This window comes from Triticum aestivum, chromosome 3B (assembly GCF_018294505.1).
Source record: "Triticum aestivum cultivar Chinese Spring chromosome 3B, IWGSC CS RefSeq v2.1, whole genome shotgun sequence".
Lineage (NCBI taxonomy): Eukaryota > Viridiplantae > Streptophyta > Magnoliopsida > Poales > Poaceae > Triticum > Triticum aestivum.
The window spans coordinates 428,246,839-428,269,853 of record NC_057801.1 but is presented as its reverse complement, the minus strand read 5'-3'; the positions used below and the strand labels follow the sequence as shown (position 1 = coordinate 428,269,853).

The 23,015-nt window shown below is 46.2% G+C and overlaps 2 protein-coding genes across 2 annotated transcripts; both read right to left on the bottom strand.

Annotated features, from left to right (window-relative positions):
* Positions 1-3,472: 3,472 nt before the first annotated feature.
* On the bottom strand, positions 3,473-10,128 carry LOC123070187 (aspartic proteinase oryzasin-1). The gene is made up of 14 exons (XM_044493254.1): positions 9,993-10,128; positions 9,152-9,636; positions 8,985-9,045; positions 8,537-8,631; positions 8,335-8,447; positions 6,860-7,028; positions 6,680-6,719; positions 6,521-6,585; positions 5,147-5,260; positions 4,978-5,042; positions 4,679-4,835; positions 4,485-4,601; positions 3,911-3,999; positions 3,473-3,807 (listed from the first exon to the last, which is right to left on the bottom strand). Exons 2-14 carry the CDS (start codon positions 9,623-9,625, stop codon positions 3,723-3,725), a joined length of 1,644 nt encoding a protein of 547 aa, XP_044349189.1. The 5' UTR covers positions 9,626-9,636; positions 9,993-10,128; the 3' UTR covers positions 3,473-3,722.
* A 3,745-nt stretch (positions 10,129-13,873) lies between these two features.
* On the bottom strand, positions 13,874-14,982 carry LOC123065457 (uncharacterized). The gene has a single exon (XM_044488728.1). The coding sequence runs from the start codon at positions 14,666-14,668 to the stop codon at positions 14,093-14,095; it is 576 nt and encodes a 191-aa protein (XP_044344663.1). The 5' UTR covers positions 14,669-14,982; the 3' UTR covers positions 13,874-14,092.
* Between the last annotated feature and the right edge of the window lie 8,033 nt (positions 14,983-23,015).

Sequence of the window (23,015 nt, the reverse complement as noted above, 5' to 3'; positions counted from 1 at the left end):
CTCCTAGCTGAGTCAAGTGGTTATGGTACCCAAACATTCTGAGTATGTGTTCACTGACAGAACTACTCTCCTCCATTTTGCAGCTATAGAACTTGTTGGAGACTTCATATCTCTCAACTCAGGCATTTGCTTGAAATATTAACTTCAATTCTTGGAACATCTCGTATGCTCCATGACGTTCAAAATGTCTTTGAAGTCCTGATTCTAAGTCGTAAAGCATGGCACATTGAACTATCGAGTAGTCATCAACACGCGTCTGCCACGCATTCACAATGTCTGTAGTTGCTGGCACATGTGGTACACCTAGCAGTGCTTCCAGGACATAATTCTTCTATGCAGCAATGAGGATAATCCTCAAGTTACGGACCCAGTCCGTGTAGTTGCTACCATCATCTTTCAACTTATCTTTCTCTAGGAATGCATTAAAATTCAAGGGAACGGTAGCACGAGCCATTGATCTACAACAACATAGATATGCAAAAAAAACTATCAGGACTAAGTTCATGATAAATTAAAGTTCAGTTAACCATATTACTAAAGAACTCCCACTTAGATAGACATCCCTCTAGTCATCTAAATGTTCACGTGATCCATATCAACTAAACCATGTCCGACCATCACGTGAGATGTAAGTTTTCAATGGTGAACATCTCTATGTTGATCATATCTACTATATGATTGACGTTCGACCTTACGGTCTCAGTGTTCTGAGGCCATATCTGCATATGCTAGGCTCGTCAAGTGTAACCCGAGTATTCTGCACGTGCAAAACTGGCTTGCACCAGTTGTATGTGAACCTGGAGCTTATCACAACCGATCATCACGTGGTGTCTCGGCACGACGAATTGTAGCAACGGTGCATACTCAGGGAGAACACTTATACCTTGAAATTTAGTGAGGGATCATCTTATAATGCTACCGCCGTACTAAGCAAAATAAGATGCATAAAAGATAAACATCGCATGCAATCAAAATATGTGACATGATATGGCCATCGTCATCTTGTGCTCATGATCTCCGTCATCGAAGCATCGTCATGATCTCCATCATCACCAGCTTGACACCTTGATCTCTATCGTAGCATCGTTGTCGTCTCACCAACTATTTCTACTACGACTATCGCTACCGCATAGTGACAAAGTAAAGCAATTACATAGCGGCTGCATTTCATACAATAAAGCGACAACCATATGGCTCCTGCCAGTTGCCGATAACTCTGTTACAAAACATGATCATCTCATACAACAATTTATATCACATCATGTCTTGACCATATCACATATCACATCACAACAAGCCCTGCAAAAACAAGTTAGACATCCTCTACTTTGTTGTTGCAAGTTTTACGTGGCTGCTACGGGCTTCTAGCAAGAACCGTCCTTACCTACGCATCAAAACCACAACGATTTTTTGTCAATTGTGCTATTTTAACATTCAACAAGGACCGGCCGTAGTCAAACTCGATTCAACTAAAGTTGGAGAAACAGACACCCGCCAACCACCTGTGTGCAAAGCACGTCGGTAGAACCAGTCTCATGAACGCGGTCATGTAATGTCAGTCCAGGCCGCTTCATCCAACAATACCGCCGAATCAAAGTAAGACATTGGTGGTAAGCAGTATGACTATTATCGCCCACAACTCTTTGTGTTCTACTCGTGCATATCATCTATGCATAGACCTGGCTCGGATGCCACTGTTGGGGAACATAGCATGCAATTTCAAAATTTTCCTACGATCAAGCAAGATCTATCTCGTAGATGCATAGCAACGATAGGGGGAGAGTGTATCCACGTACCCTCGTAGGCCGAAAGCGAAAGTGTTAGTTAATGCGGTTGATGTAGTCGAACGTCTTGACGATCTAACTGATCCAAGTACCGAACATACGGCACCTCCGTGTTCAGCACACGATCAGCTCGATGACGTCCCTCGAACTCTTGATCCAGTAGAGGGTCGAGGGAGAGTTCCATCAGCACGACGACATGGAGATAGTGTTGATGATGTGATCCGTGCTGAGCTTCGCCTAAGCACTACGACGCTATGACCGGAGGCGTAAACTGTGGAGGGGGGCACCGCACACGGCAAAGAACAATTGATGTGCTTTGGGGTGCCCCCTGCCCCCGTATATAAAGGAGGAGGGGAGGAGGTGGCCGGCCTAGAGGGCGCGCCAAGTGTGGGGAGTCCTACTAGGACTCCCTGGTCCTAGTAGGATTCCCCTTTCCTTTTAGAAATAGGAGAAGAGGGAAAGAGGTGGGGGAGAAGGAGGAAAGGGGGGTCGCACCCCCACCCCTAGTGCAATTCGGTTTGGGCTAGGGGGCGCGTGCCTCCACCTGGCCGCCGCCTCCTCTCTTCCACTAAGGCCCATGAAGGCCCATTAATCCACCGAGGGGTTTCGGTAACCTCCGAGTACTCTAGAAAATGTCTGAACCTTTACGAAACCTTTCCGGTGTCTGAACATAACCTTCAAATATATCAATCTTTATGTCTCGACCATTTCGAGACTCCTCGTCATGTCCGTGATCTCATTCGGGACTCCAAACAAACTTCAGTCATCAAAAAACACATAACTCTTAATACAAATTGTCATCGAACGTTAAGCGTGCAGACCCTATGGGTTCGAGAACTATGTAGACATGATCGAGACACATCTCCGATCAATGACCAATAAAGGAACCTGGATGCTCATATTGGCTCCTACATATTCTACGAAGATCTTTATCGGTCAAACCGCACAACAACATACGTTGTTCCCTTTGTCCTCGGTATGTTACTTGCCCGAGATTCGATCGTCGGTATCATCATACATAGTTCAATCTCGTTACTGGCAAGTCTCTTTACTAATTTTGTAATGCTTCATCCCACAACTAACTCATTAGTCACATTGCTTGCAAGGCTTATAGTGATGAGCATTACCGAGAGGGCCCAGAGATACCTCTCCGATATACGGAGTGACAAATCCTAATATTGATCTATGCCAAACCAACAAACACCTTCGGAGACACCTGTAGAGCATCTTCATAATCACCCAGTTATATTGTGATGTTTGATAGCACACAAGGTGTTCCTCCGGTATTCGGGAGTTGCATAATCTCATAGTCAAAGAAACATGTATAAGTCATGAAGAAAGCAATAGCAATAAAACTGTAACAATCATAATGCTAAGCTAACAGATGGGTCTTGTCCATCATATCATTCTCCTAATAATGTGATCTCGTTCATAAAATGACAACACATGTCTATGGTTAGGAAACATAACCATCTTTGGTTAACGAGCTAGTCAAGTAGAGGCATACTAGGGACACTATGTATTCACACATGTACTAGGTTTCCGGTTAATACAATTCTAGCATGAATAATAAACATTTATCATGATATAAGAAAATATAAATAATAACTTTATTATTGCCTCTAAGGCATATTTTCTTCATAAGTTGTCTCCGCAAAACTACATGTTTTAGCTTGACGACGGTGACATTAAAAAATTTCAAACATATTTTATTATTATAGCTGCACAAGGTAGTGGCTAAGTACATGTTAGATGCTATTTAACCTTTTACACAACATGAAGCCACATATTGTGCTATATTTTGTGAGACGGAAACGACTAACATGCAATATATATGTAAGGCTATCATGCACGCAGATACATCTTTTTGATATAATTCCATGTCGAAATGGCCATGTTTTACTCAGTCAAAGATAATACATCAGTGAAATGCTTCTCTCATGCAGAATCTGCGAAGCCAACACTCATCTTGTCGTAGTCAAAGATGGTGTGGTATGCTCCCATGAAGACATCACCTAGTATCCTGCATGATAGAGAGGAATCGATGCCGTGAAATTCAGATCTCATGGGAGCAAAATAAAAAACATTTAATCAGCAACAACACTGCAAGTAGTGCTCTGTCTTACCAGAGAGGGCCTACTGGAGGGGGAATGTCCAAAGACATGAATCCGCTAATACATTGAGCCATGAATCCATCGCCAACCTTAAGAATGTACTGCTCGGCGCGGAAAGATGATTGAAATTGTGTGAATACAACATCATTGTATTACAGAACTAATGTTTTATTTGCATCCAGAGCTCTCTTTTAATTAATGGAATGCGACAAATCTTTTGTGTCGCCTTAAAATAATATATTGACAGTGAGGTACATTTCAGTAGGATTTCTCTGAGACTCAGAAGTAGCAAACTAGTGTCAAGAGAAAAATTGTCACGGTTTTAAGTATCTCTGTCTTGCAACTGCAAACTACTCGTATATTACAAGAGCCACCCGTGTTTAAAAACCCACTGAGTATCAGAAAATACTAACTCATTGTACAGACATGCCAGAATTTATGCTAACAGATAAAAGATGGTAACTTGTTCGAAATGAATACAACACACCCATGAAAGCGGTCAATTTGTTGTATCTAGCCTACTTATCGCACATTCTTATAAAGGTCATAAGTGTGTTACTGTATTGAATGAATGGAAACAGTATACCTGTTCTGGTTGGAGCTCAAATATCCTTCCACCTATACTGAATGAGACACTTTGTAAGGAATCAATATGTCTACAGTCCACATATGAGCCCACGGGACTAGGCATACTGTGGGAGAGCTGTCATTTAGATTAGCTACATGTAAGCTACAAACGTAGAAATGCTTAGCGGTTCAAGAATCAAAAGGTAACCTCACCCGACCGACATACTCCAACATGCCCTCCTTGGTATGATTTTGAACGAATTCGCTTTGCATCCACGTCACCGCCATCTCGCACGCATTGCATGTAGCGTCAAACATGCTATCTAAAGATGTTGTTTGTCCCTCTCCCGTTACCCTCTTAATACCAGCACTGCGTAGATGCACAGAAACCATGTGAAGTCAAGTCATGAGGGGAATCCAAAATAAACACATAAACATCATATTTTGTTTAAGGACTAATAACTTCAGATTTTCAGAGATACAATCAAAGCTTTGTCGATAACCGCACAGACCTTACTCCACTAGTTCCATCAAATGCGCAGAGCCCAATCTTCGAACACACTTGTGTGGGTGGTGTCTGTGGTTAATCGAAGTGTTGAATTGTAACACAACTAGATTGATAATAGAAAGGTGCCTTCACTTTTCTAACTGTATACAATCGATCAAGCAGAGAGATCAAACCTCAGATTTTAGCAACTCGATCATTTCTTGCCCATATCCAGAAACGACTTGTTTGCACTCTTCGTTAGCCACTCCAGTGGCTCCAGTTCGCTCATTGATCTGGGCAATGACACCCTAAACAAAAGAAAAATACTTACATGAAAACCGAATAGGGTTGTACTACTTCAATTAGGGGCATTTTTGTTAGAACACAAAAAAATCGTTTTTGGTCCTTCAACTATATCTCGAATTTATTTTTAAACTCTAAGTTCAATAACCTTACAAATTTTATAGTTAACTTCAAAACATGATATATTTGGTCTCTTACCCAACTCGGAGCAATTAGATTCACAATATGACTCTGGTTTTGCATAGGTGAAATCGCAGTAAACAAAAATATAATTTAATTAAGCAATCGATATTTTGCAAGGCACTTTAACTAAGCAATCTCACAATCTATCTAGAACCACGGAAAATATGAAACTAGCCAGGATAAACTACCAAAATATGTGGGAATGTTAGAAATGAAAAGAAATCAGAATTAAAAAAACAGAAATATTCTGAAGAAACTAATTAGAAAAATGCCATAATAATCACCAATTTTCATTATTTCGCATGAATGTTCCTATTTTTTCCAAATATATTTTCATATTTCCAACAATTTACCATCACAAAATGATTTTTTTTCATAAAACTTTATTTTCATTTAAAGTATTTGGTTTTAATCAGTACTTTTTCCTACATAATTTCCAACACCTTTTCATTTCCTTTTAAGTCAGAGACCACTACCACATCATCCATTTTATGTCTGTTCCATTTGAAGTTATAGGTTAAGTTGACTCGTTTTATACTTGCGGCACCAAAACAACATTTATCCAATAATTGAATGGAAAAAAATTCTAATTATTTATTTAGCTAAAAAATAAATGTATTAACAAATGAAAAGGTCACTTTGGATCCCAACATTGCTAAAGTCTAAGGTTGGTCCTTATTATTGTACATAAAAAGTCATGGAAATGGGGAACATAAAAAATACTAATAGTCACCAAAAAATATATCCAAAAGAGATTCTAAATTTTTTCACAAATTTCAAAATGACATAAGATTTAAAAATATTCTTGAAAACCATAGGACTCGTTAAACTTTGAAATGCCTTATATTGACCACTTACGGTTTCTATTTTGTCCGTTTTGGCTGCCATTTGTGCAAAATCTCAGCCGATGCAAACTATAAACTTCAGAAAGTTTTGACACTTTTAGGGTATTAATAATGTTCAGTGCAATTCTCATGGAAGAAAAAATAATTTTAACAATAGTTGAGGGACCAAAAGTACACTTCTTCCTAGTATAAACTTGAAAGGTGGGATGGAATTGGCCGATGGCTATGGTTGCTTACTATTGGACCAGCAATCAATGAAGTTCCGGAGTCTGCTATTGCTGCACATCCATCCACACAAATTCCTGATCTTGACATACGTTACATATCAGAAGAGGGCAATGTTGCATCTACAGGAGTCCTGCCTATTTAAGAAAGAAAATACACATAGTGCATTACCAGTGCTCTTCCCACCAATAAGAAAGTCTCCCATTTCAAACTGCAGATACCAACAGTATGAAATAAAATAGACAATTACGTAACTCGCAAAAAGTTCAATGGACGGGAGCAACACGGTAAATTCAGAACAAGGCCAACAATATTCTTTTAACTTTTGACAAGTGAAGCTACAGTAACAACCTGCCAGTATGCTTTCCGGGTTACTCGGGTGTATGTATGGCTGCCTTTGTAATGTTTGGGGTCACTACCTCCGAAAACAATTTCACCTCCATCCCCATTGTTTGCATTTCGATTTAACCAAAAGGAGAAAACATGTTGGTTCACAAGGCCTTGTGCAACCATATTGTACCTGGTAGATGACTGGAGGTGTAAGATGGCACCAAAACGCAATTCACGCAAGTGACAAGCTAGAACCTCTATGTGGTGTGACTTGGCCTGTGCCGAATTAATCAGCAAGACAAAGTCAAGGCATAACACTTAATCAGCTAGAATATGCCCCTGGTGGCTAGAAAGTAGGAAGTAGCAATTACCACTTTTTTTTTTGCTGAACGAAGCATACCAAAAGAATCTAACATGACGATAATATAGATTGAAGTGTCCAACAAAAAGAGCGGTTGCTTAGAGCAACTCTAGCAGACCCCATATTTTGCCGACCTGTAAACTGTATTTGCAGGTCGCACAGGGACGCTTTATGTGGGCTGAAAATTGCGGCGGCAGACTAAAAACGGCAAACAAACCCGTAATTTTTAAACCCATCTCCTCTTGATCCCTCGCCGACCGCTCGAGGACGACGCGCTCGAGGAGCTCCTCCTGCCCTGGTGGGAGGTACTCCTCGGCTCCGATGACGCCTCGGCGTGGCGGCGCATCGGGCACGGCCTCCTCCGGCTCCCTCTTCACCGGAACGAGGCGCGGCGGCGCATCGGGCACGGCCTCCTCCGGCTCCCTCTTCATCGGAAAGAGACGCGAGCTCGATGAGCACCCCGCGGATGAGCACCCCGCGGACCCGTGGTCGGATGAGCTCCCCGCGGACCAGTTGCCGGAGGAGGCGCAGCGGCGATGGGCGCGCTCGAACTCGAACTCCTCGAGCTCGCGTCGATTGAATGCCGACGGCGGCCGGGCACCCTGGTTGAGCCACCGACGCGCCCCCCGCTTGCGCGCGGCGTCAGATCTGGCGCGGCGGCGGCGCTCCGCCTCATCCCGAGTCGGCCATGGTGGTTCAAGGCTCGCCGGCGGCGAGAAATCGAGCGGCGCGGTGGGGAATTGGAGGGGAACGCGGGGGCGGGAGGATAGGGTTTCGACCCGCATCTGCCCCGCAAACCTGCAGTTATAATGGCTCGGGGGTTGCGTTTGCGGGCTGCAGCAAAAAAAATACGGGTCGGACACCGATGCGGGCTCTGGTCTGGCCAGAAAAATGGGCCTAGCCCGTATAATCGCCGGAATTATGCGGGTTTGCACCGGATGCAGGGTCTGCTAGAGTTGCTCTTGCTACACAACACAATACTGTTCTCATGCAAATCTATGAATAAATCCATGGAAAGAAATCTTGGATGAACAACTGTAAGATAAATAAGGATTAAAGACCAGGACGATGCTCCTTAATCTATGGTACCACACAAAAGCTATAATTAGATTATCAATTAATGATACTATTATACCAGACTGGAACTGAGCCTTCAACCGAAATTTCCTTGAATCCAAGTCCAAGGATGCCATCGAATTTTGCTGCTAAAAGTGTAAAGCCAGGCTCGTAAGTAGCTTCAATGAATTCCTGGTAACACATTTAAGTTCAGCGGAATTAGCATTGGCAGTCTATTGGTCGAACTAAGTTTGTAAATAAGGAACTGTTACAAAAATCACCTGATTGTTTACAACTAGATTTCCAATAGTTACTTGATCTTGACTGTAAAATCCAAAAATTGCTCCTTTTCCATAATGAATGGAAGCAGGTGTTCCTGCATAGCAGCAAGAAGGGAGAAATCGGACCAGCATCTAGCCATAATCTTAAAAGTCTTACATCATGAAGCAGTGGTTTTCATTTTGCTTATGAGAACATGAAGAAAGTCAAGAGAATCCTTTCAAAAGTAAAAAAAAAAAAAAAAAAAACATCGTCTTCGCAGCTCAAATCTTAGTTCCACTAAACAAATGCTACCAAATTTAAAACCGTTATCGAAATTCTATCACCCTAGAGCATTGTTTTTCTTTTTTAAGAATAGAAGAATTTAAAAATTGAGCTGTAGTACATACCATGACTAGTCAAACCCAACAGTGTAAATAAATAAGCTGATGTCTTGGAGAGAAAGCATACCGTTCTCCTTGTAGGTGCTGGACCGTCTTGATACATACTTGGGATGGAAGTAGCAAGCAAGCTGTTCTCACGCTGACCAAAATCAGTAGTCAACCCAGCATAGCAGGCATCCCAAAATAATAAAGTAAAACAAAACAAGGACAAAAAGAGGTTGAATTGACTCGTACCGAGAAGAAGCACTCGGCGGACGGTACCCAGAGGTTGGCGCTCCCCGTGTCAAAGACCACCGTGAAATTCTGTGGCGGGGAGCCAACTCCAATCTGCCCAAAATATTGAGCGTTCACGTAGTTCTTGAGCGGGACGACGGCCTGGTAACCTTCGCGCACACGTCTGTTTCCTCCGATCCCTCTGTGACTCCAACGGCGCTTGAGCCGCTGTTCCATGGCCGCAGCCTCTGTGAATATCCTTTGTGCCTGGGCGCGAACTTGGTTAACTGCCTCCCTCACCGGATGAACCTTACTCCCTGCCCCGCTGTTCTCCCTTGTACTCTTTGGCACTGGTGTGTTATAGATATCTTCCATTGCCGGCCTCTTCTTCAAAGCAATACGGACCAGGCCATCGTCTCCGGCAGATACGAGGGTACTCCACACTAGCAGTAGGGAGAGAATAGTACAGATACCATGAGTTTCGTGATGCCCCATTCTGATGTGCACTGCAGATGTAAGTAGTGCAGTATAAGTCGTCAAAAGCATGATACATTTTCCTGCATGCTGCGGAAATGGCATGAAGAAATTCATGCCATGGCACTCTGGTGATTATTACTTTCTTGTAATGTTAATGCAAACAATCGTTGCTTGTTGTTGAAAAAACAAGAGTTTTCGAGTTGAATTGTATTGAGCACACATCGAACACTCTTAAGCTCAAACTGGAACTATTCTGACAGAAAGAATGAAACGGGGGAATGATTATTTTACAGAGAAAAAAAACTGGAACTGGCCGACCATTTTGCTATTTAGTTGATCGAAATGAGGCAGGGGATTAATAGAGCACATGGAGCAGAGTACTCACCTGCTTGCGGAAGAAGGGCTCAAAGAAAAGGAGGGCGTTGGATACGAACTGGGCGAGCAATTATCAGGGGCGCTTATTTATAAGATGATTGCATGCAAACTGTACACAGGAGTAGTTACAACGTGAACAATATCCCTTCAAGATGAAGCCAAACTTTAGGTCACGACAGGAGCTACGCACCTGAGCATTATCATGCCGCGAGAGTAGTTATTGTTTTCATTTTGTTGACGGACGGGCTATGTTGTGGAGCCATTATTATGTACTCTAAAACTCTCCTCCTTTATTAATGAATGAGGCAAGTCTTTTGCCACTGTTTCAAAAAAAAAATCCCTTCTCCAGCACAAGCAACTAGGCATCAATCATCACAGCCAGTACAAGTAGCTAGCTAGGTTGGTGTCACGTAACGTTGGCCACTGGACCCGTGCGGTGCCTTAGAAGATCAAGGATTCGAGCTTGCGAAGCAATCCAAGTTCAATAGCCAGCCCCATCAGAGCCATCGGCGCGCGAGTGGCCAACAGAGCAACCTTTGGAGGCACGAGACGTTGTCTTGTGCCGCACTCCACGTCCCCGTGTGGACCAGAGTGCTACTGCCTTCCATAGCCATGGGAGTGGTAGACTAGTCGTACTATGGTAGCTAGCAACCAGGCATGGTCATGGCTGTGGGCCCGTCGAGCTCGAAGGAAACCTCAGGTTTGGTTTGGCGGACCGGACACGGAAGGCTTGTGGCGTAGTTTCCTCTTTGGAGCATAGTTTAAAAGACCGGACTGGGCCGGCGGTCGGACCGGAAAAACCGGAACCAACGATCACAGTGGTTTTTTAAGTGTAGTGGACCGTCCCACAATCGAACCAAAAAAATCGATTGAACTGGTCGGGTTTTGAAAAAACTGATGAAGCGGGTGGTTCATAGAAAACCGGCGATTCGATGTTGATTCCAGAAAAGCCCCTCGACCGATTCGTTTTTGTGGGTACAAGCTGAGGGTAAAATCAGTAAAGGAAAAAACCTCTTTTGATAGGGTTTCGATTGATTGGGAACTTTCTCTCTATATATAATTGATTGGTGTATTTACTGATAAAAATATATATTATTTTATCTATTAATTGGTGTATTTATTGATAAAATATATATTATTTTATTCTTGAAAAAACTGACAATCGAATCGGTGAACCGGTGGTCCGACTGGTAAAAACGTGAACCAACAACCTTGCCGATTCGATTAACGGTCCGTTGTTTAAATTATGCTTTGAAGTCATTGTTTGGGAGCTTTGGCCGATCGGATCTCAGAGGTGTGACGGTGTTGGACCATCACGTGGATTTGGCTGGAAGGGTCGTTTGCCGGGGAAAACCCTTGATCTCGGCCTTCCAGATCGGGAGATGGTGGCGTCGGGTGCCGTCACCATCATGAGGGCATCGTTCTTGGAGCAATTGTCGGCTAAAGAGGACTACAGATGGAGCGGCATTGTTTCTCCCGTGTTGACGACGACAGGTCTCGACAGCATGGTGTAGTGGAGTCTCGATGACGGATGTGTCTTGATGGAGGAGCGCAGGGTGGTGGCGCACTTTAGTGTCGTGGTAGTGTTGACGGCAATAGGGTCTGACAAGTTCAATGTGTTGATCCGTCCTGAAGATGAGACAGTGACGGATTTAAGAGTGTGCGCATGTGATGCGCTGAGGGTCTGCTTGAGCGGTTGGTGCTCTCGGCTCATAGAGAGATGGCTTTGCGAGGCCACTGAATTAGATGATGTGTGTGGGTGTGAGGTCAGTGCATGTCATCAAGTTTGTAGGTGTAGAAACATAGGTCATCAAGGTGGCTCTGGGTTGATTCATATATTGTTATTTTTTTTGACTTTGTTGAATAATACAATAAAAATGTCCAAAGGTTGAAACCTCCTTTTCGGAAGAAAAAAAGCGACCAAGTATGGTTGAGACAGTAGGATTCGATTCAGCTGCAAACATGTCACATGTTGGACCATTTGATTAAACGTTTTGTGCAAGAAAGGGAAGGAGCGAGTACTAGCAAAGAAATGAAGGGAAAAATATCGTAAACCTCACCTTCTCATACAGTTATGTTAGACCCACCACGGAAGTGAAAGTATCCTTCTCAACTCGAGCTCATATGAGCTCGAGAACAGTAAAAATTAAAAACGTTCTAACTTCTTTTTTATGATAAACATTGAGAAATGCTTTTAGTGCTTGCAAAGTTTCATCATGAAAAGATAGTCATGAAGTCGTGTAAAAAAACAAATCTATGCTCGAAAAAAGTTATTTTTAGAGTGTTGATATTTTTTATGCTCCCATGGAAAAAGGATCTGACCCTCCCACTTCGCTCTCATGGGCGACGGGGAGGGCGCTACCGCCGACACCCTTCTCTCCCTCCCTTCCTCCTCCCTCGCCATCACCAGAGGACGTAGTGGGGCAAAACCTGGCCGCCGCCACCGGCGGGGCGTTTCGCCTTCTCGCGCATGGCCTCCGTCATGGGGCGTCGCCGTTGGGCCGGGACACAGCGATGTTGTGGGTCCCGGTGGTGCGGCGTCGAATCCCCACGGTGACGGCACTCGGAACCGACGGCGCACGTCGGGCTTCGAGGTGACGCACCGTGCAAGCGAGGGAGTGGCGGCGGATCGGGATCCATCCTGATCTGGTGTCCGTCTTCAACCCGCGGCGCGGGCTGTGGGCAGCGCGGGACAGTGTCCTCCGTCGTGGCGGCGATGGTGTCGACATGGTGGAGGCAGCGATATGGTGGTGGTCCTAGTGCTCTTTTCGCATCACAACAGTGATGTGCTTGATCTGTCCTCCTCAATCTCGCAGTCGACGTGTTCCGAAACTGTTGCCGGATATCTTGCCCAAGGATTTCTGGATTGGATTAATCTGGTCGTGTGTGTTCATATCAGCCTACACGGCTCCATGAGGGTGCAGCGTGAAGCTCTGTTGTTTCTTGACACGATGAGACATGTCGGTATCTCGATTTTCATGGCGTAGACAGCGGTGGAGAAACTGATGGTGGCTGAGGTCGAAGGATCTGTAAGGCGAAGGGGGCCTTGGAGGCGATGGAGTCAGCCAGGTGTCCGATAACTTTCGGAAGGAGCGGTGACAAGTGGGGGCGGTAGCACTAAAGGATTTCATTTTTGGTGGTACTCCTTGGGTCCGAGTCATGACTTTCAAGGTGAAAACCTAAGGTCTAATCTTTATTGGTTGTGACTGGCAATTGCTTTGCTGAATTTATTGTTTTGAGAGCTCGGACTTTCTCGAGGGTGAAATCTAAGATCTTGGATCGGGCATTGACGACGGTTGTCCACGGTTTCCTTTTTGAAGGCGTCGTTTTTGAAGACCTTTTATCTTTTTTGGGTGTTGTTGTTGGTGATGGTTTGCGTGCTGCTACGGAGAGGAGTTGAACACTGTGGCGAGGCCTTTATTTTTTCGTTTTTGTTTTTTGGGTTGTATGCATTCTGGATGTCTTTTTGGATATTTTATTGGTGTGAAGGCTAGGTGTAATTGTATCTTCGTGATATAAATGTATTCTTTTTTCAAAAATAATCTTAAAAGTTTACAAGCATTTAAATGGATTGTTTAATTTTTCCAAGAAAAAAGTTTAGAATCCTTTGATTTTTTTTTGACTTTTTTGGATTTTATTCACCCGAGCTCATTAATCCACGTCCCACAGAAGAGACTTCCCTCGGAGCATAGCTGGGCGTGGTCGTCGCTGAGTTCAGGGCCTTCAGCATGCCGCAACTATCTCGGGTTCAATTTCTTCCCCGATGCTATGCACCCGGAACCGGAAGCGATGGCATCGCCACTATCGATCGCATGAACGTACCTTACGTCAGAGCTCAATATATGGCGATTGATTAAAAATGCCCAACATCTTATGGTCATGACATTTCCATCAAACAGGAACCAACACAGAAAATTCTTTATACACAAGAGGGCCGAGTGAGGGCATTTACAACCTGTTACGGATCGGAAGCCTCGGAAAAACGGCACACGAATTTGCACAGAGGAAACCGAACGAACCAAAAAAAAAAAACAGTCAACCAAAGAATCACGCACGCTTCTTGTCCACCACCCTCTCACGCCAACACCATAGCATCGGGTGAATTCAGAATCAGAGCTGCTTGAAGCCGAAGCGCATGAGGAAGAAGATGAGCCTCCCCACCACCACCACGGACTCCACCAGCCACATCACGTGGTACACCACCTTCTCGTACACCACCGCCAGCACGTTCACGCGCGGCCGCCACCGCAGCGCCGACAAGAAGCCGACCGCCCGGACCTTCGAGCTCGAGTGCGCCGCCGCGCCGCCATTGGCACCCTTCCCGCTCCCGGGGCTCTTTCTAGCAGGCATCGGCGCCGGCGCCCCGGTGGCGCCGCTCCAGCTCTCCTCCGCGTCTCTTAGTATCGGCTCCGACGCCCCGCTGGCCCTGCTCCGGCGCCCGGCCGCCGGCTTCCTCGGCATCGCCCGCTTCCATATCCACTCGGCCACCTTACCGCGCGCCATCAGATCAATCCAAGTTGAACGGATTTCCACTCGATCGAGTAAGTTGCTTCTTGTTGCTTGCTTGTTTGCTGCTACAGCTCTGGACGTCTGACCTCCTCGTTCTCTCGACCGAGCTTTATATATGCTGCTGCGACGCCAACGCGGTGGGCGAGACGACCATGCCGCCACAGCTCGGGTGCGCATGGATGGAAATGGATAGGAAGACGCGAAAGCAAATAACAACACGAGCGAGAAGCCGAGAACGAGACTAGAGGAGGACGATTCAAAGTCAAACGTACGCCTGGTCAATAAACAAATGCCTGCTGAGCCTGACGGCTGTGGGGTTTCTTCGGAAGATTCCGGTCTGAAGGGAAAGCTCAAGCTGCTGACGTTGTCAGCGCAATGCCTTGGTGAAGCAGATCAGCAATGTTTGGACTGACTAGAAATGTCTCGTTCGTTAGTTGAGCTCATTATTGTTGCTTGATAGTGGAGTATGCATGCCGCCGTGGTGCTCAAGTCAAAATTATTCAGTTGATCGCTTCATCTTCTCGATGTACGTACGTACTACAAAACATTGTTTGACTCTGAATCCCTGATTTCTAAATTTATTTCTTGCCGGGAGAATCTCTGATGACAGGAGGGATGACGCTGACATGCAAGTGGCTGATGGTATGATTGTTCTTTTCTGTTTCTAGAATAAAGCTCATGGGAATGGGATGATGCTATGCTACGGTACACCGATTAGCTTGGAGAGCCCGCACAGCTAGGTAGCTCACGATGGCCATCGTCGTAGTTTGAGCGGTGGGTGAAGCGTCGAGCCTTCCCGGGAATCCACATACTTCTCCCCAACACCACCCTCTACGGCGACGGCGACGACACACCACCGCCACAAACCCCTCTACGGGTCGCCCGCTCCCTGATTTGCCTCCATATCCGGCACAATTATAAGAGCATCTACACCCGGGCGTTCCAAACCTGTGTCAAACATTCGGGTGGGTAGACCGGCCACCGAGCGGTCACAAAAAATTGACCTAACCGAACGTCTCAAATCGGTCTCAAATGTCTGGCTGTCCGGCGCCCTTCATATCCAGCTCAAATATAGGGCAGATATGGAGCGGTCAGGGGGGTGTCATCCACATTGGAGCTGAGAGGTCCGGCCCACCATCAACCCACGGCTGTCCCACGAAAAACCCAAATTCGGCTCCTTGCTGGCGTAATGTCGAGCTCCGGTAGCCACTACAGATCTGACCTCGACGTCGACGAGGAGTTGGTCATCCGCATTGCCTTGGAGCGGTCCAAAGTGGGCACCCGGGGCAGCTCCGGATTTGCAGCGTCGCCGCAGCTTCCGCGCCAGCGCAACATGGACGCTGGAGCTGACCCCACACCCCCCTCCTCGCCCCGCGCGCAGCTCCGCCAAGGCAACATAGTCCGCTCCGCCCCCACGCCATCCCATTCCCCATCGACCGTTGCTCCGCGCGGGGCAGTGGGGGGTGCTAGTGCCATTGCCGCCGGCCCGCATGCACACTCCGGAATGTGAGGCGCGCGCTGCCCGCCACGAGAGGTAACGGGCAAGGAAGAGGGGTATAGCGGAGCAGTCTCTGCGCCACCGCCACGAGATGCCGGCGGAGCCTTGACGAGGACGAGCGGCTCCTCGCTTGGGTCTACTGCCAGTCGCTCACGACGTCAGAGACGGACGCTTTAGATTACGCTGTGTCACAGTTGCACTGGGCGGACGGTTTTTTTTTCTCGAATACGCACAATTGTGCGTACTATATCTTTATCTTTACCTAATAATAAAGGGCTATCACTTCTGTTAGTACGTTATTAAAATTGCCCACGAAGTTGCAAAATATTATCCACCAATGCCACCTATAAGTGATAAAAACATTTTGCAGGGAATCCCTCGTCGGTCGGCTCAATCATAGGGACCTACTATACTGCGTTTTGCGACATAGGGCGCCCATATGTGCCGCCCATGTGCCGGCGCCTGTTTTTAAAGTCTCATTTATTTATTTATTTTTCTGTTCCGTTTTTGTTTTTTTTCTTCTCTAAATAATTTGGAACTTCAAAAAATATGAAATTAAGAAAAAGAGAATTTCAAATGAAATGTTCAAGAAACATAAAATGTCTGTGAATTCAAAAAATGCTCTAGATTTTCTAAAAAAGTTCGCATATTCAGAAAAATGTTCGTAAAATAAACAAGTTCATGATTTTGAAAAACAAAGTCTGTGTATTAATTATTAATGAAATTGAACAAAATGTTTGCTCATTCAATAACCCAAAATTTTAAAAATAGTTCATGAACTACAAAAGAGTTTATTGATTTATAAAATGTTTGCTGATTCAGAAAATGTTCATGTATTTCAAAAAATATTTATGAATTTAAAAAAAAATCCACCAATTTCGGGAAAAATGTTTTTCTATTCTAGATTTTCGTTTCAAAAGAAAATGCTTAAAAACCGTTCATAGTATCAAAAACATATTCATAATTTTAAATAAAATGTTTGTAAATATTAAAAAATATTCCCAAATTTGTAAAAATGTTCACAAATGATTGAATGTATGTACTTAAACAGTATTGCTTCTGAGTCTTCGTGACTATATACCCGCTTGAATTTTGAAGAATTGACTACCGGGGGTGGAGATTTTCGTACGTGACTCAGGGAGCCGCCTCCTCCCCCAACTAGGGTTCCTCTGCTTCCCACCGACGCCGGCATTTGTCTGCGTCGTCTCCGGTGGCCTTAGGGTCATGGGAGCGCGGCAGATCCTGGCCCTTGCCGGTTGGAGGGCTTTGTTTTTAGATGTGTCTTCGAGATTTGTTAGGGTTTGTGTCCAATTCAAGAAGACGAGAAGGCGATGGCTATCTGAAGATGGAATAAGGTTCTCCACGCCTAGCCCCCGTTCCGGTGATGCGTTTAGCATCCTCGGTGGGCATGTGGATGTGTCATTCGGTGAATCTGTCCTTGGTGGATTTTCTCGGATCTATTTGTCGTTCGTCTACATTCATGTGTTTTCAGGTTGGATCCTTCTGATCTGCGCCACTCTTCATCGCCAGCGGTTGCTGTTCTGGTACGCTCGTCCTATGGGGCCTTAGCACGACGACTTCTCGACTGTCTACTAGAGCAAGTTTTGCCCGGCTCCGATTATGGAGGGGCGATGATGGCGGGCCACCTTCGGCTCGCTTCAGTGCTTATAGTCATTGCTAGGTGGTCGATGTAATTTTTATTATTTCTGGTGTTCGTTGTACTGCCATGATTGAAGATGAATAGATTGGACGTTTTCTCAGAAAAAAACTACCAGGGGTGGATCGTAATATTATTGTATGTTTTTTAAAAAATGTTTCTTGAAATTCTGAATAATTCTTTGAATTAGCAAGTTTTTTGACAACCATGATATTTTTTTGAAAATGTGAACATTGCTTCAATTTGTGAATAAATTTAAAGAAAGAAACATTTTCTTGCATTTGTGAACAAAATTTTAAAATCATGCGATGATATGTAAAAATGTCGTTATCGTCATTGGAGATTATGATTTTTTTCTCTCAAATGCGCACGAGTGTGCGTATCATATATTGATAGAAGAAAAGGGGGGGGGGAGAGAGCCCCGTCCACATTATTTACATGACGCGTACACAACGCGATCCACCGTGCTAGCTACCGGTGGATTACTCACCATACACCCACCCGCTACCTCTACATCTACTGAAAGGATGTTAAGATCCTCGTGCAGGAGGCCTGCCTGCTTCATATTTCGCCCTCAGCTTGTATTCTTCGTAGCACATGCCGCACATCCGGGGCCTTACCATCAAACACGGTGGAATTACGATGTTTTCATAGCTCCCAGAGGACAAGTATCTGAATGGCATGCGTCGTCTTTGTGTATCTTCCAAATCGTGCCACCCGAGTGCTCCATGCCCGTAGGTCTTCCCCTTGTGCCGGCGCCAGACCGACCATGCCCATGATGAGGCCTACCTTTTCCCAGACTTCACGCGCGAAGACACAGCTGGTCAGGAGGTGGTCAATAGTTTCCTCCTCCTGGTCGCAAAATGGGCAAGTGTCCTGGTGCGGAAGCCCTCGCCATGCAAGCATGTCCAAAGTCCACACTCTACCCATAAGCGCGAGCGACACGAAGAAGCGGCACCGTAAGGGGGCCTTCGATGCCCAAGTGAAGCCAGCTGTGGGTGAGAGATGATGCGTGGCAAACCTAGCCGCATATGCCGATCGAACCGAGAACTGGCCATTCTTCTCCCATGACCATACAAGATGATCCGGCCGCTGTGCCTCCAAGTTCATGCCTTCCACCTGCGCCCAAAGTTGCATGAATTGGCCAAGCTCATCCTCATTCAAGTTTGGTCCAACATCTCTTGCCCATGATGCGTGGAGCATTGCCTCCTCCACTGTCCTTGTGCATCTCACCCTCTTGGATACTTTGGCATATATCCCTGGGGCCAACTCCTGAAGCCGATAGCCATTGCACCACCTGTCTTCCCAAAAAGGGTCGTTTTGCTGTCTTCAAGCTCCACTCTTGTTGCAGCCTGGAACAGAGCTCTGGCTTCATCTGGAATGTTGAACTTGAACTCCGCCCATGGCCTGGTAGCATCTGCATGCTGAAGCCACAACCACTTCGCTTGGGGCGCAATATTCATCCACTTGAGGTTGGTCACTCCCAGTCCCCCTGCCCATCTTGGTTGGCAGACCATGTCCCATGCTACCGCACACTTCCCTCCACCTGCATCCTCTTTCCCACACCATAGGAAGCTTCTGCAGATTTTCACTAGTGCCTTGATCGTTTTTGTGGGCAGACCCATGGCAAGCATGGCATGTACCGGTATGGCCGACAATACCGACTAGACTAGGATCATCCTGCTGCTCTTGGGCAGTGAGGCCGCCTTCCAAAACGGCAGCCGTGTTGCAATTTGCTCAACCAGGTCCTGGAACTGCGCAGTACCTTGCTTGTAGAGAGAGAGAGGAAAGCCTAGGTACCGGCAAGGAAAAGTGGCGAGCGTACATCCCAGCATATCAGACAGCGGCTGCATTTCCTCTTGAGTGCATCTAATCGGCAGCACAGAACTCTTTTGCCTGTTAACTTTGAGGCCAGAGGCATGTACGAACAAGTCCAGAATCGTCGAACAGGTCAGTATGTCTTTTTCCTTGGGTTTTAGAAAGATCATCACATCATCCGCATACATCGAGATCCGATGCTTCAAACCAGTCTGTGCTAGAGGGGCCAGCAAATCCCTCGCTGTTGCTTGTGCAAAAAGCCTCTGAAGCGGTTCCATGCATAATATGAATAGCATGGGCGAAAGTGGGCTTCCTTGTCTTAGCCCCTGACAGTTGAAGATTGTTTCTCTGGGAGTACCATTGACCGAGATCTTTGTTGATGAGGTCGCGAGCAAACCACATATCCATGAAATCCACTTTGTACCAAAACCCATGTGCGTTAAAACCTCGAGCAAGAACGGCCACTGAACTGAATCAAACGCCTTGGAGATATCCAGTTTGACGAGCACCGTAGGGTCCTTCAGAGCGTGCAATCTGCATGTCGTCCCCTACACTAACATGAAATTGTCATGCAGTGATCTGCTGCGCACGAATGCACTTTGATGATTGCCCACCAGCAGCGGGAGATCTTCTGGCAGTCGGGCAACAAGTATCTTGTCAAAGATCTTCACTACACCATGGTTTAGGCTGACTGGTCTATAGTCCTTGATGTCCACCGCTCCCACTTTCTTCGGCAATAGGGAGACCATAGCTTTGTTGATTGCTTGCATACCCGTCATGTTGCCCGCGTGGAATTCTCCAAGTGCTCTCATGAAATCATCTTTGATGATCGTCCAACAAGTTGCATAGAACCGACCTATGAACCCGTCTAGCCCTGGTGCCTTGTCCACGGGCATTTCCTTGACGACCCTCTCCACCTCCTATGCGCAAAAGGGCGCATCCAAATGCGCCAAGTATCTCGATGACAATTCTAGATAGTGCTGCGCCTTTCCGCGGCTGATCCCAGCAGTTTCCCATAATATGCGTCCACTGCAGCCGCAACGTTGTCCTGCCCCTGTGTATACATGTCCATCCGAGGCGAGGGACAAGATAAGGTTTTTCCGTTGGCGATGCCTGGCGTGCCATTGGAAAAAAGCCATGTTGGCCTCCCCTTCCTTCAGTTGTAGAATTCTTGATCTCTAGTGGGCAATCAATCTTTGCAGCGAGCACAGTCCCAACAACTTTCTCTTAAGGATCTTGCGTAGCTCGAATTCTGCATCCGATAGTGCTTTGTTGTCCATTGCCGTATCGAGCCTGGCGATCACTTCCAAAGCGATCGCGATTTGCAGCTGTATGTTTCCAATCCACCTATCGCTCCACCGTTGCAAGGCCTTGTCAGTGGCCCGCAACTTCTTGTCCAGAACGGCGTAGGCATTCCCTTCAGCAACGACCGAGTTCCAAGCCACCTCCACTGTCTCAAAAAATCCCTCTGCCTTGGGCCAAAACTGCTCAAAACGGAACTGTCTCCCGTATGCGAAATCTGCCTTGAGATCCAAGAGTAGGGGACAATGATCGGAGATTGCCGGTCCCAAGGCTGTGAGCAAGGCAGCCGGGTGTAGATCATCCCAGCAATTGGTGGTGAAGATGTGGTCTATTTTCTCCATAGTTTCCCTTCTCCTCTCATTCGACCAAGTGTAGCTGCGCCCATTTAGGTACATCTCCTTAAGCTCCAACATGTTCATTTTCCTCCGAAACTTAGCCAACATGCGCCTGTTCACCACATCATTGTTTTTGTCATGTGGGTTGACGAGTAGGTTGAAATCACCCGCAATGATCCATGGACCAGCATGTAGCTCTCTGATGTCTACAAGTTCCTGCATGAACATTGCCTTGTCCACGTCCGATTGGGGGCCATACACACCCGTGATCCACCAAGGGCTCCCATTCAGCTGGGAGACGAGGGTTGTTACCGTGTTCGTGGTGTAATGTGGGTTCGAGAGCTTGACAACCGTTTCATCCCATGCGATCAGGATTCCTCCCCGAGTCCCCGCAACCGATAAGTAGAAGAAATTCTCAAATTTATTCCCAAGACAATGCCTTACAATGTCAAGTGTCATCACCTCCATTTTTGTCTCCTGGAAGCATACAATGGCAGGGTCAGCCGCTACGACCACCTGGTAGATCGTACTCCATCTAGCAGGTGAGTTGAGACCGCGCACATTCCACACGAGAAGTTTGTATGGTTGTGTATCCATGTCGCATTCCTACCTCCACTTGCACCTTCCCCTGCTACTGGGCCTCTCCTGCCATCCCCTCTTCCTGTAGCGGATCAATCGGTGCCTCCCACCCGAACAGGGCAAGAATCGCGGCCACATGTCCATTCGTGAGCGGTTTTGAGAACAATCCCACATATGCTTGCAGTGCCTCATCTGTAATCACTTCCGCCTCGTTCGCCAGGCAAAGCTTGCGTATGAGAATCTGCTGCTGCTTGGACCCCATCGACCTTCGGCCCGGTCCCTTGGCAAGCCGCACACTGCGCCGCGGGCTGGAGATAGGCGGACGCTTCTACCTTGGCCTCCTTGTAGATGCGGGCGGCAGATGATCGTTGGGCCTAGCGAGGATAGGGTCCAGCAGTTTTTGCACCTAAGCGCAGAACTGATCTACCAATCGCTGCGCTTCCTCGCCCGTGGGCCTGGGTGTAGGCGTGCATGTAAACTCATCCTTCTGTTCACACAACTGCCCAGCCTCCTCCGAGTCCGCTGAAAGTGCGTTATATCGACTAGAGGGGGGTGAATAGATGATTTTTATGAATTCTTCACTGAGGAATTTGCTGGTGAGGAAATTCTTAAATGAAGAACTACTTGCAGCGGAATAAGTACTCAGAAAGGAACATAACAGAACACAAGCACAGTCATCATAATGAAATGAAGACAAGCACAGAGTACAAAAAGCGTAAATACAGGATAACACAAGATGAAGGCAGCCAGACTGAAGAAATTGAACTAAGGAAATTGAGAAAGTCTTCAGTCAAAAGTCTTCAAACAGATATGAACAGGCACACAACAACATACATGAGGAAATGAAAGAGTTGAGGAAATAGAGCCAGTTAGCTCGGTGAAGACAATGATTTGGTAGACCAGTTCCAACTGCTGTCTCAGTTGTACATCTGGTTGGAGCGGCTGAGTATTTAAACTCGAGGACACCCAGTCCCGAACAAACAGTCCTCACCGTATTCTCCTTGAGCTAAGGTCACACAGACCTTGTGTTGGGGAATGTAGTAATTTCAAAAAAATTCCTACGCACATGCAAGATCATGGTGATGCATAGCAACGAGAGGGGAGAGTATTGTCCACGTACCCTCGTAGACCGAAAGCAGAAGCGTTATGACAACGCGGTTGATGTAGTTGTACATCTTCACGATCCGACCGATCCAAGTACCGAACGTACGACACCTCCGAGTTCAGCACACGTTCAGCTCGATGAGGATCCCCGTACTCCGATCCAGCAAGGTGTCGGGGATAAGTTCCGTCAGCACGACGGCGTGGTGATGATGATGATGTTCTATCGACGCA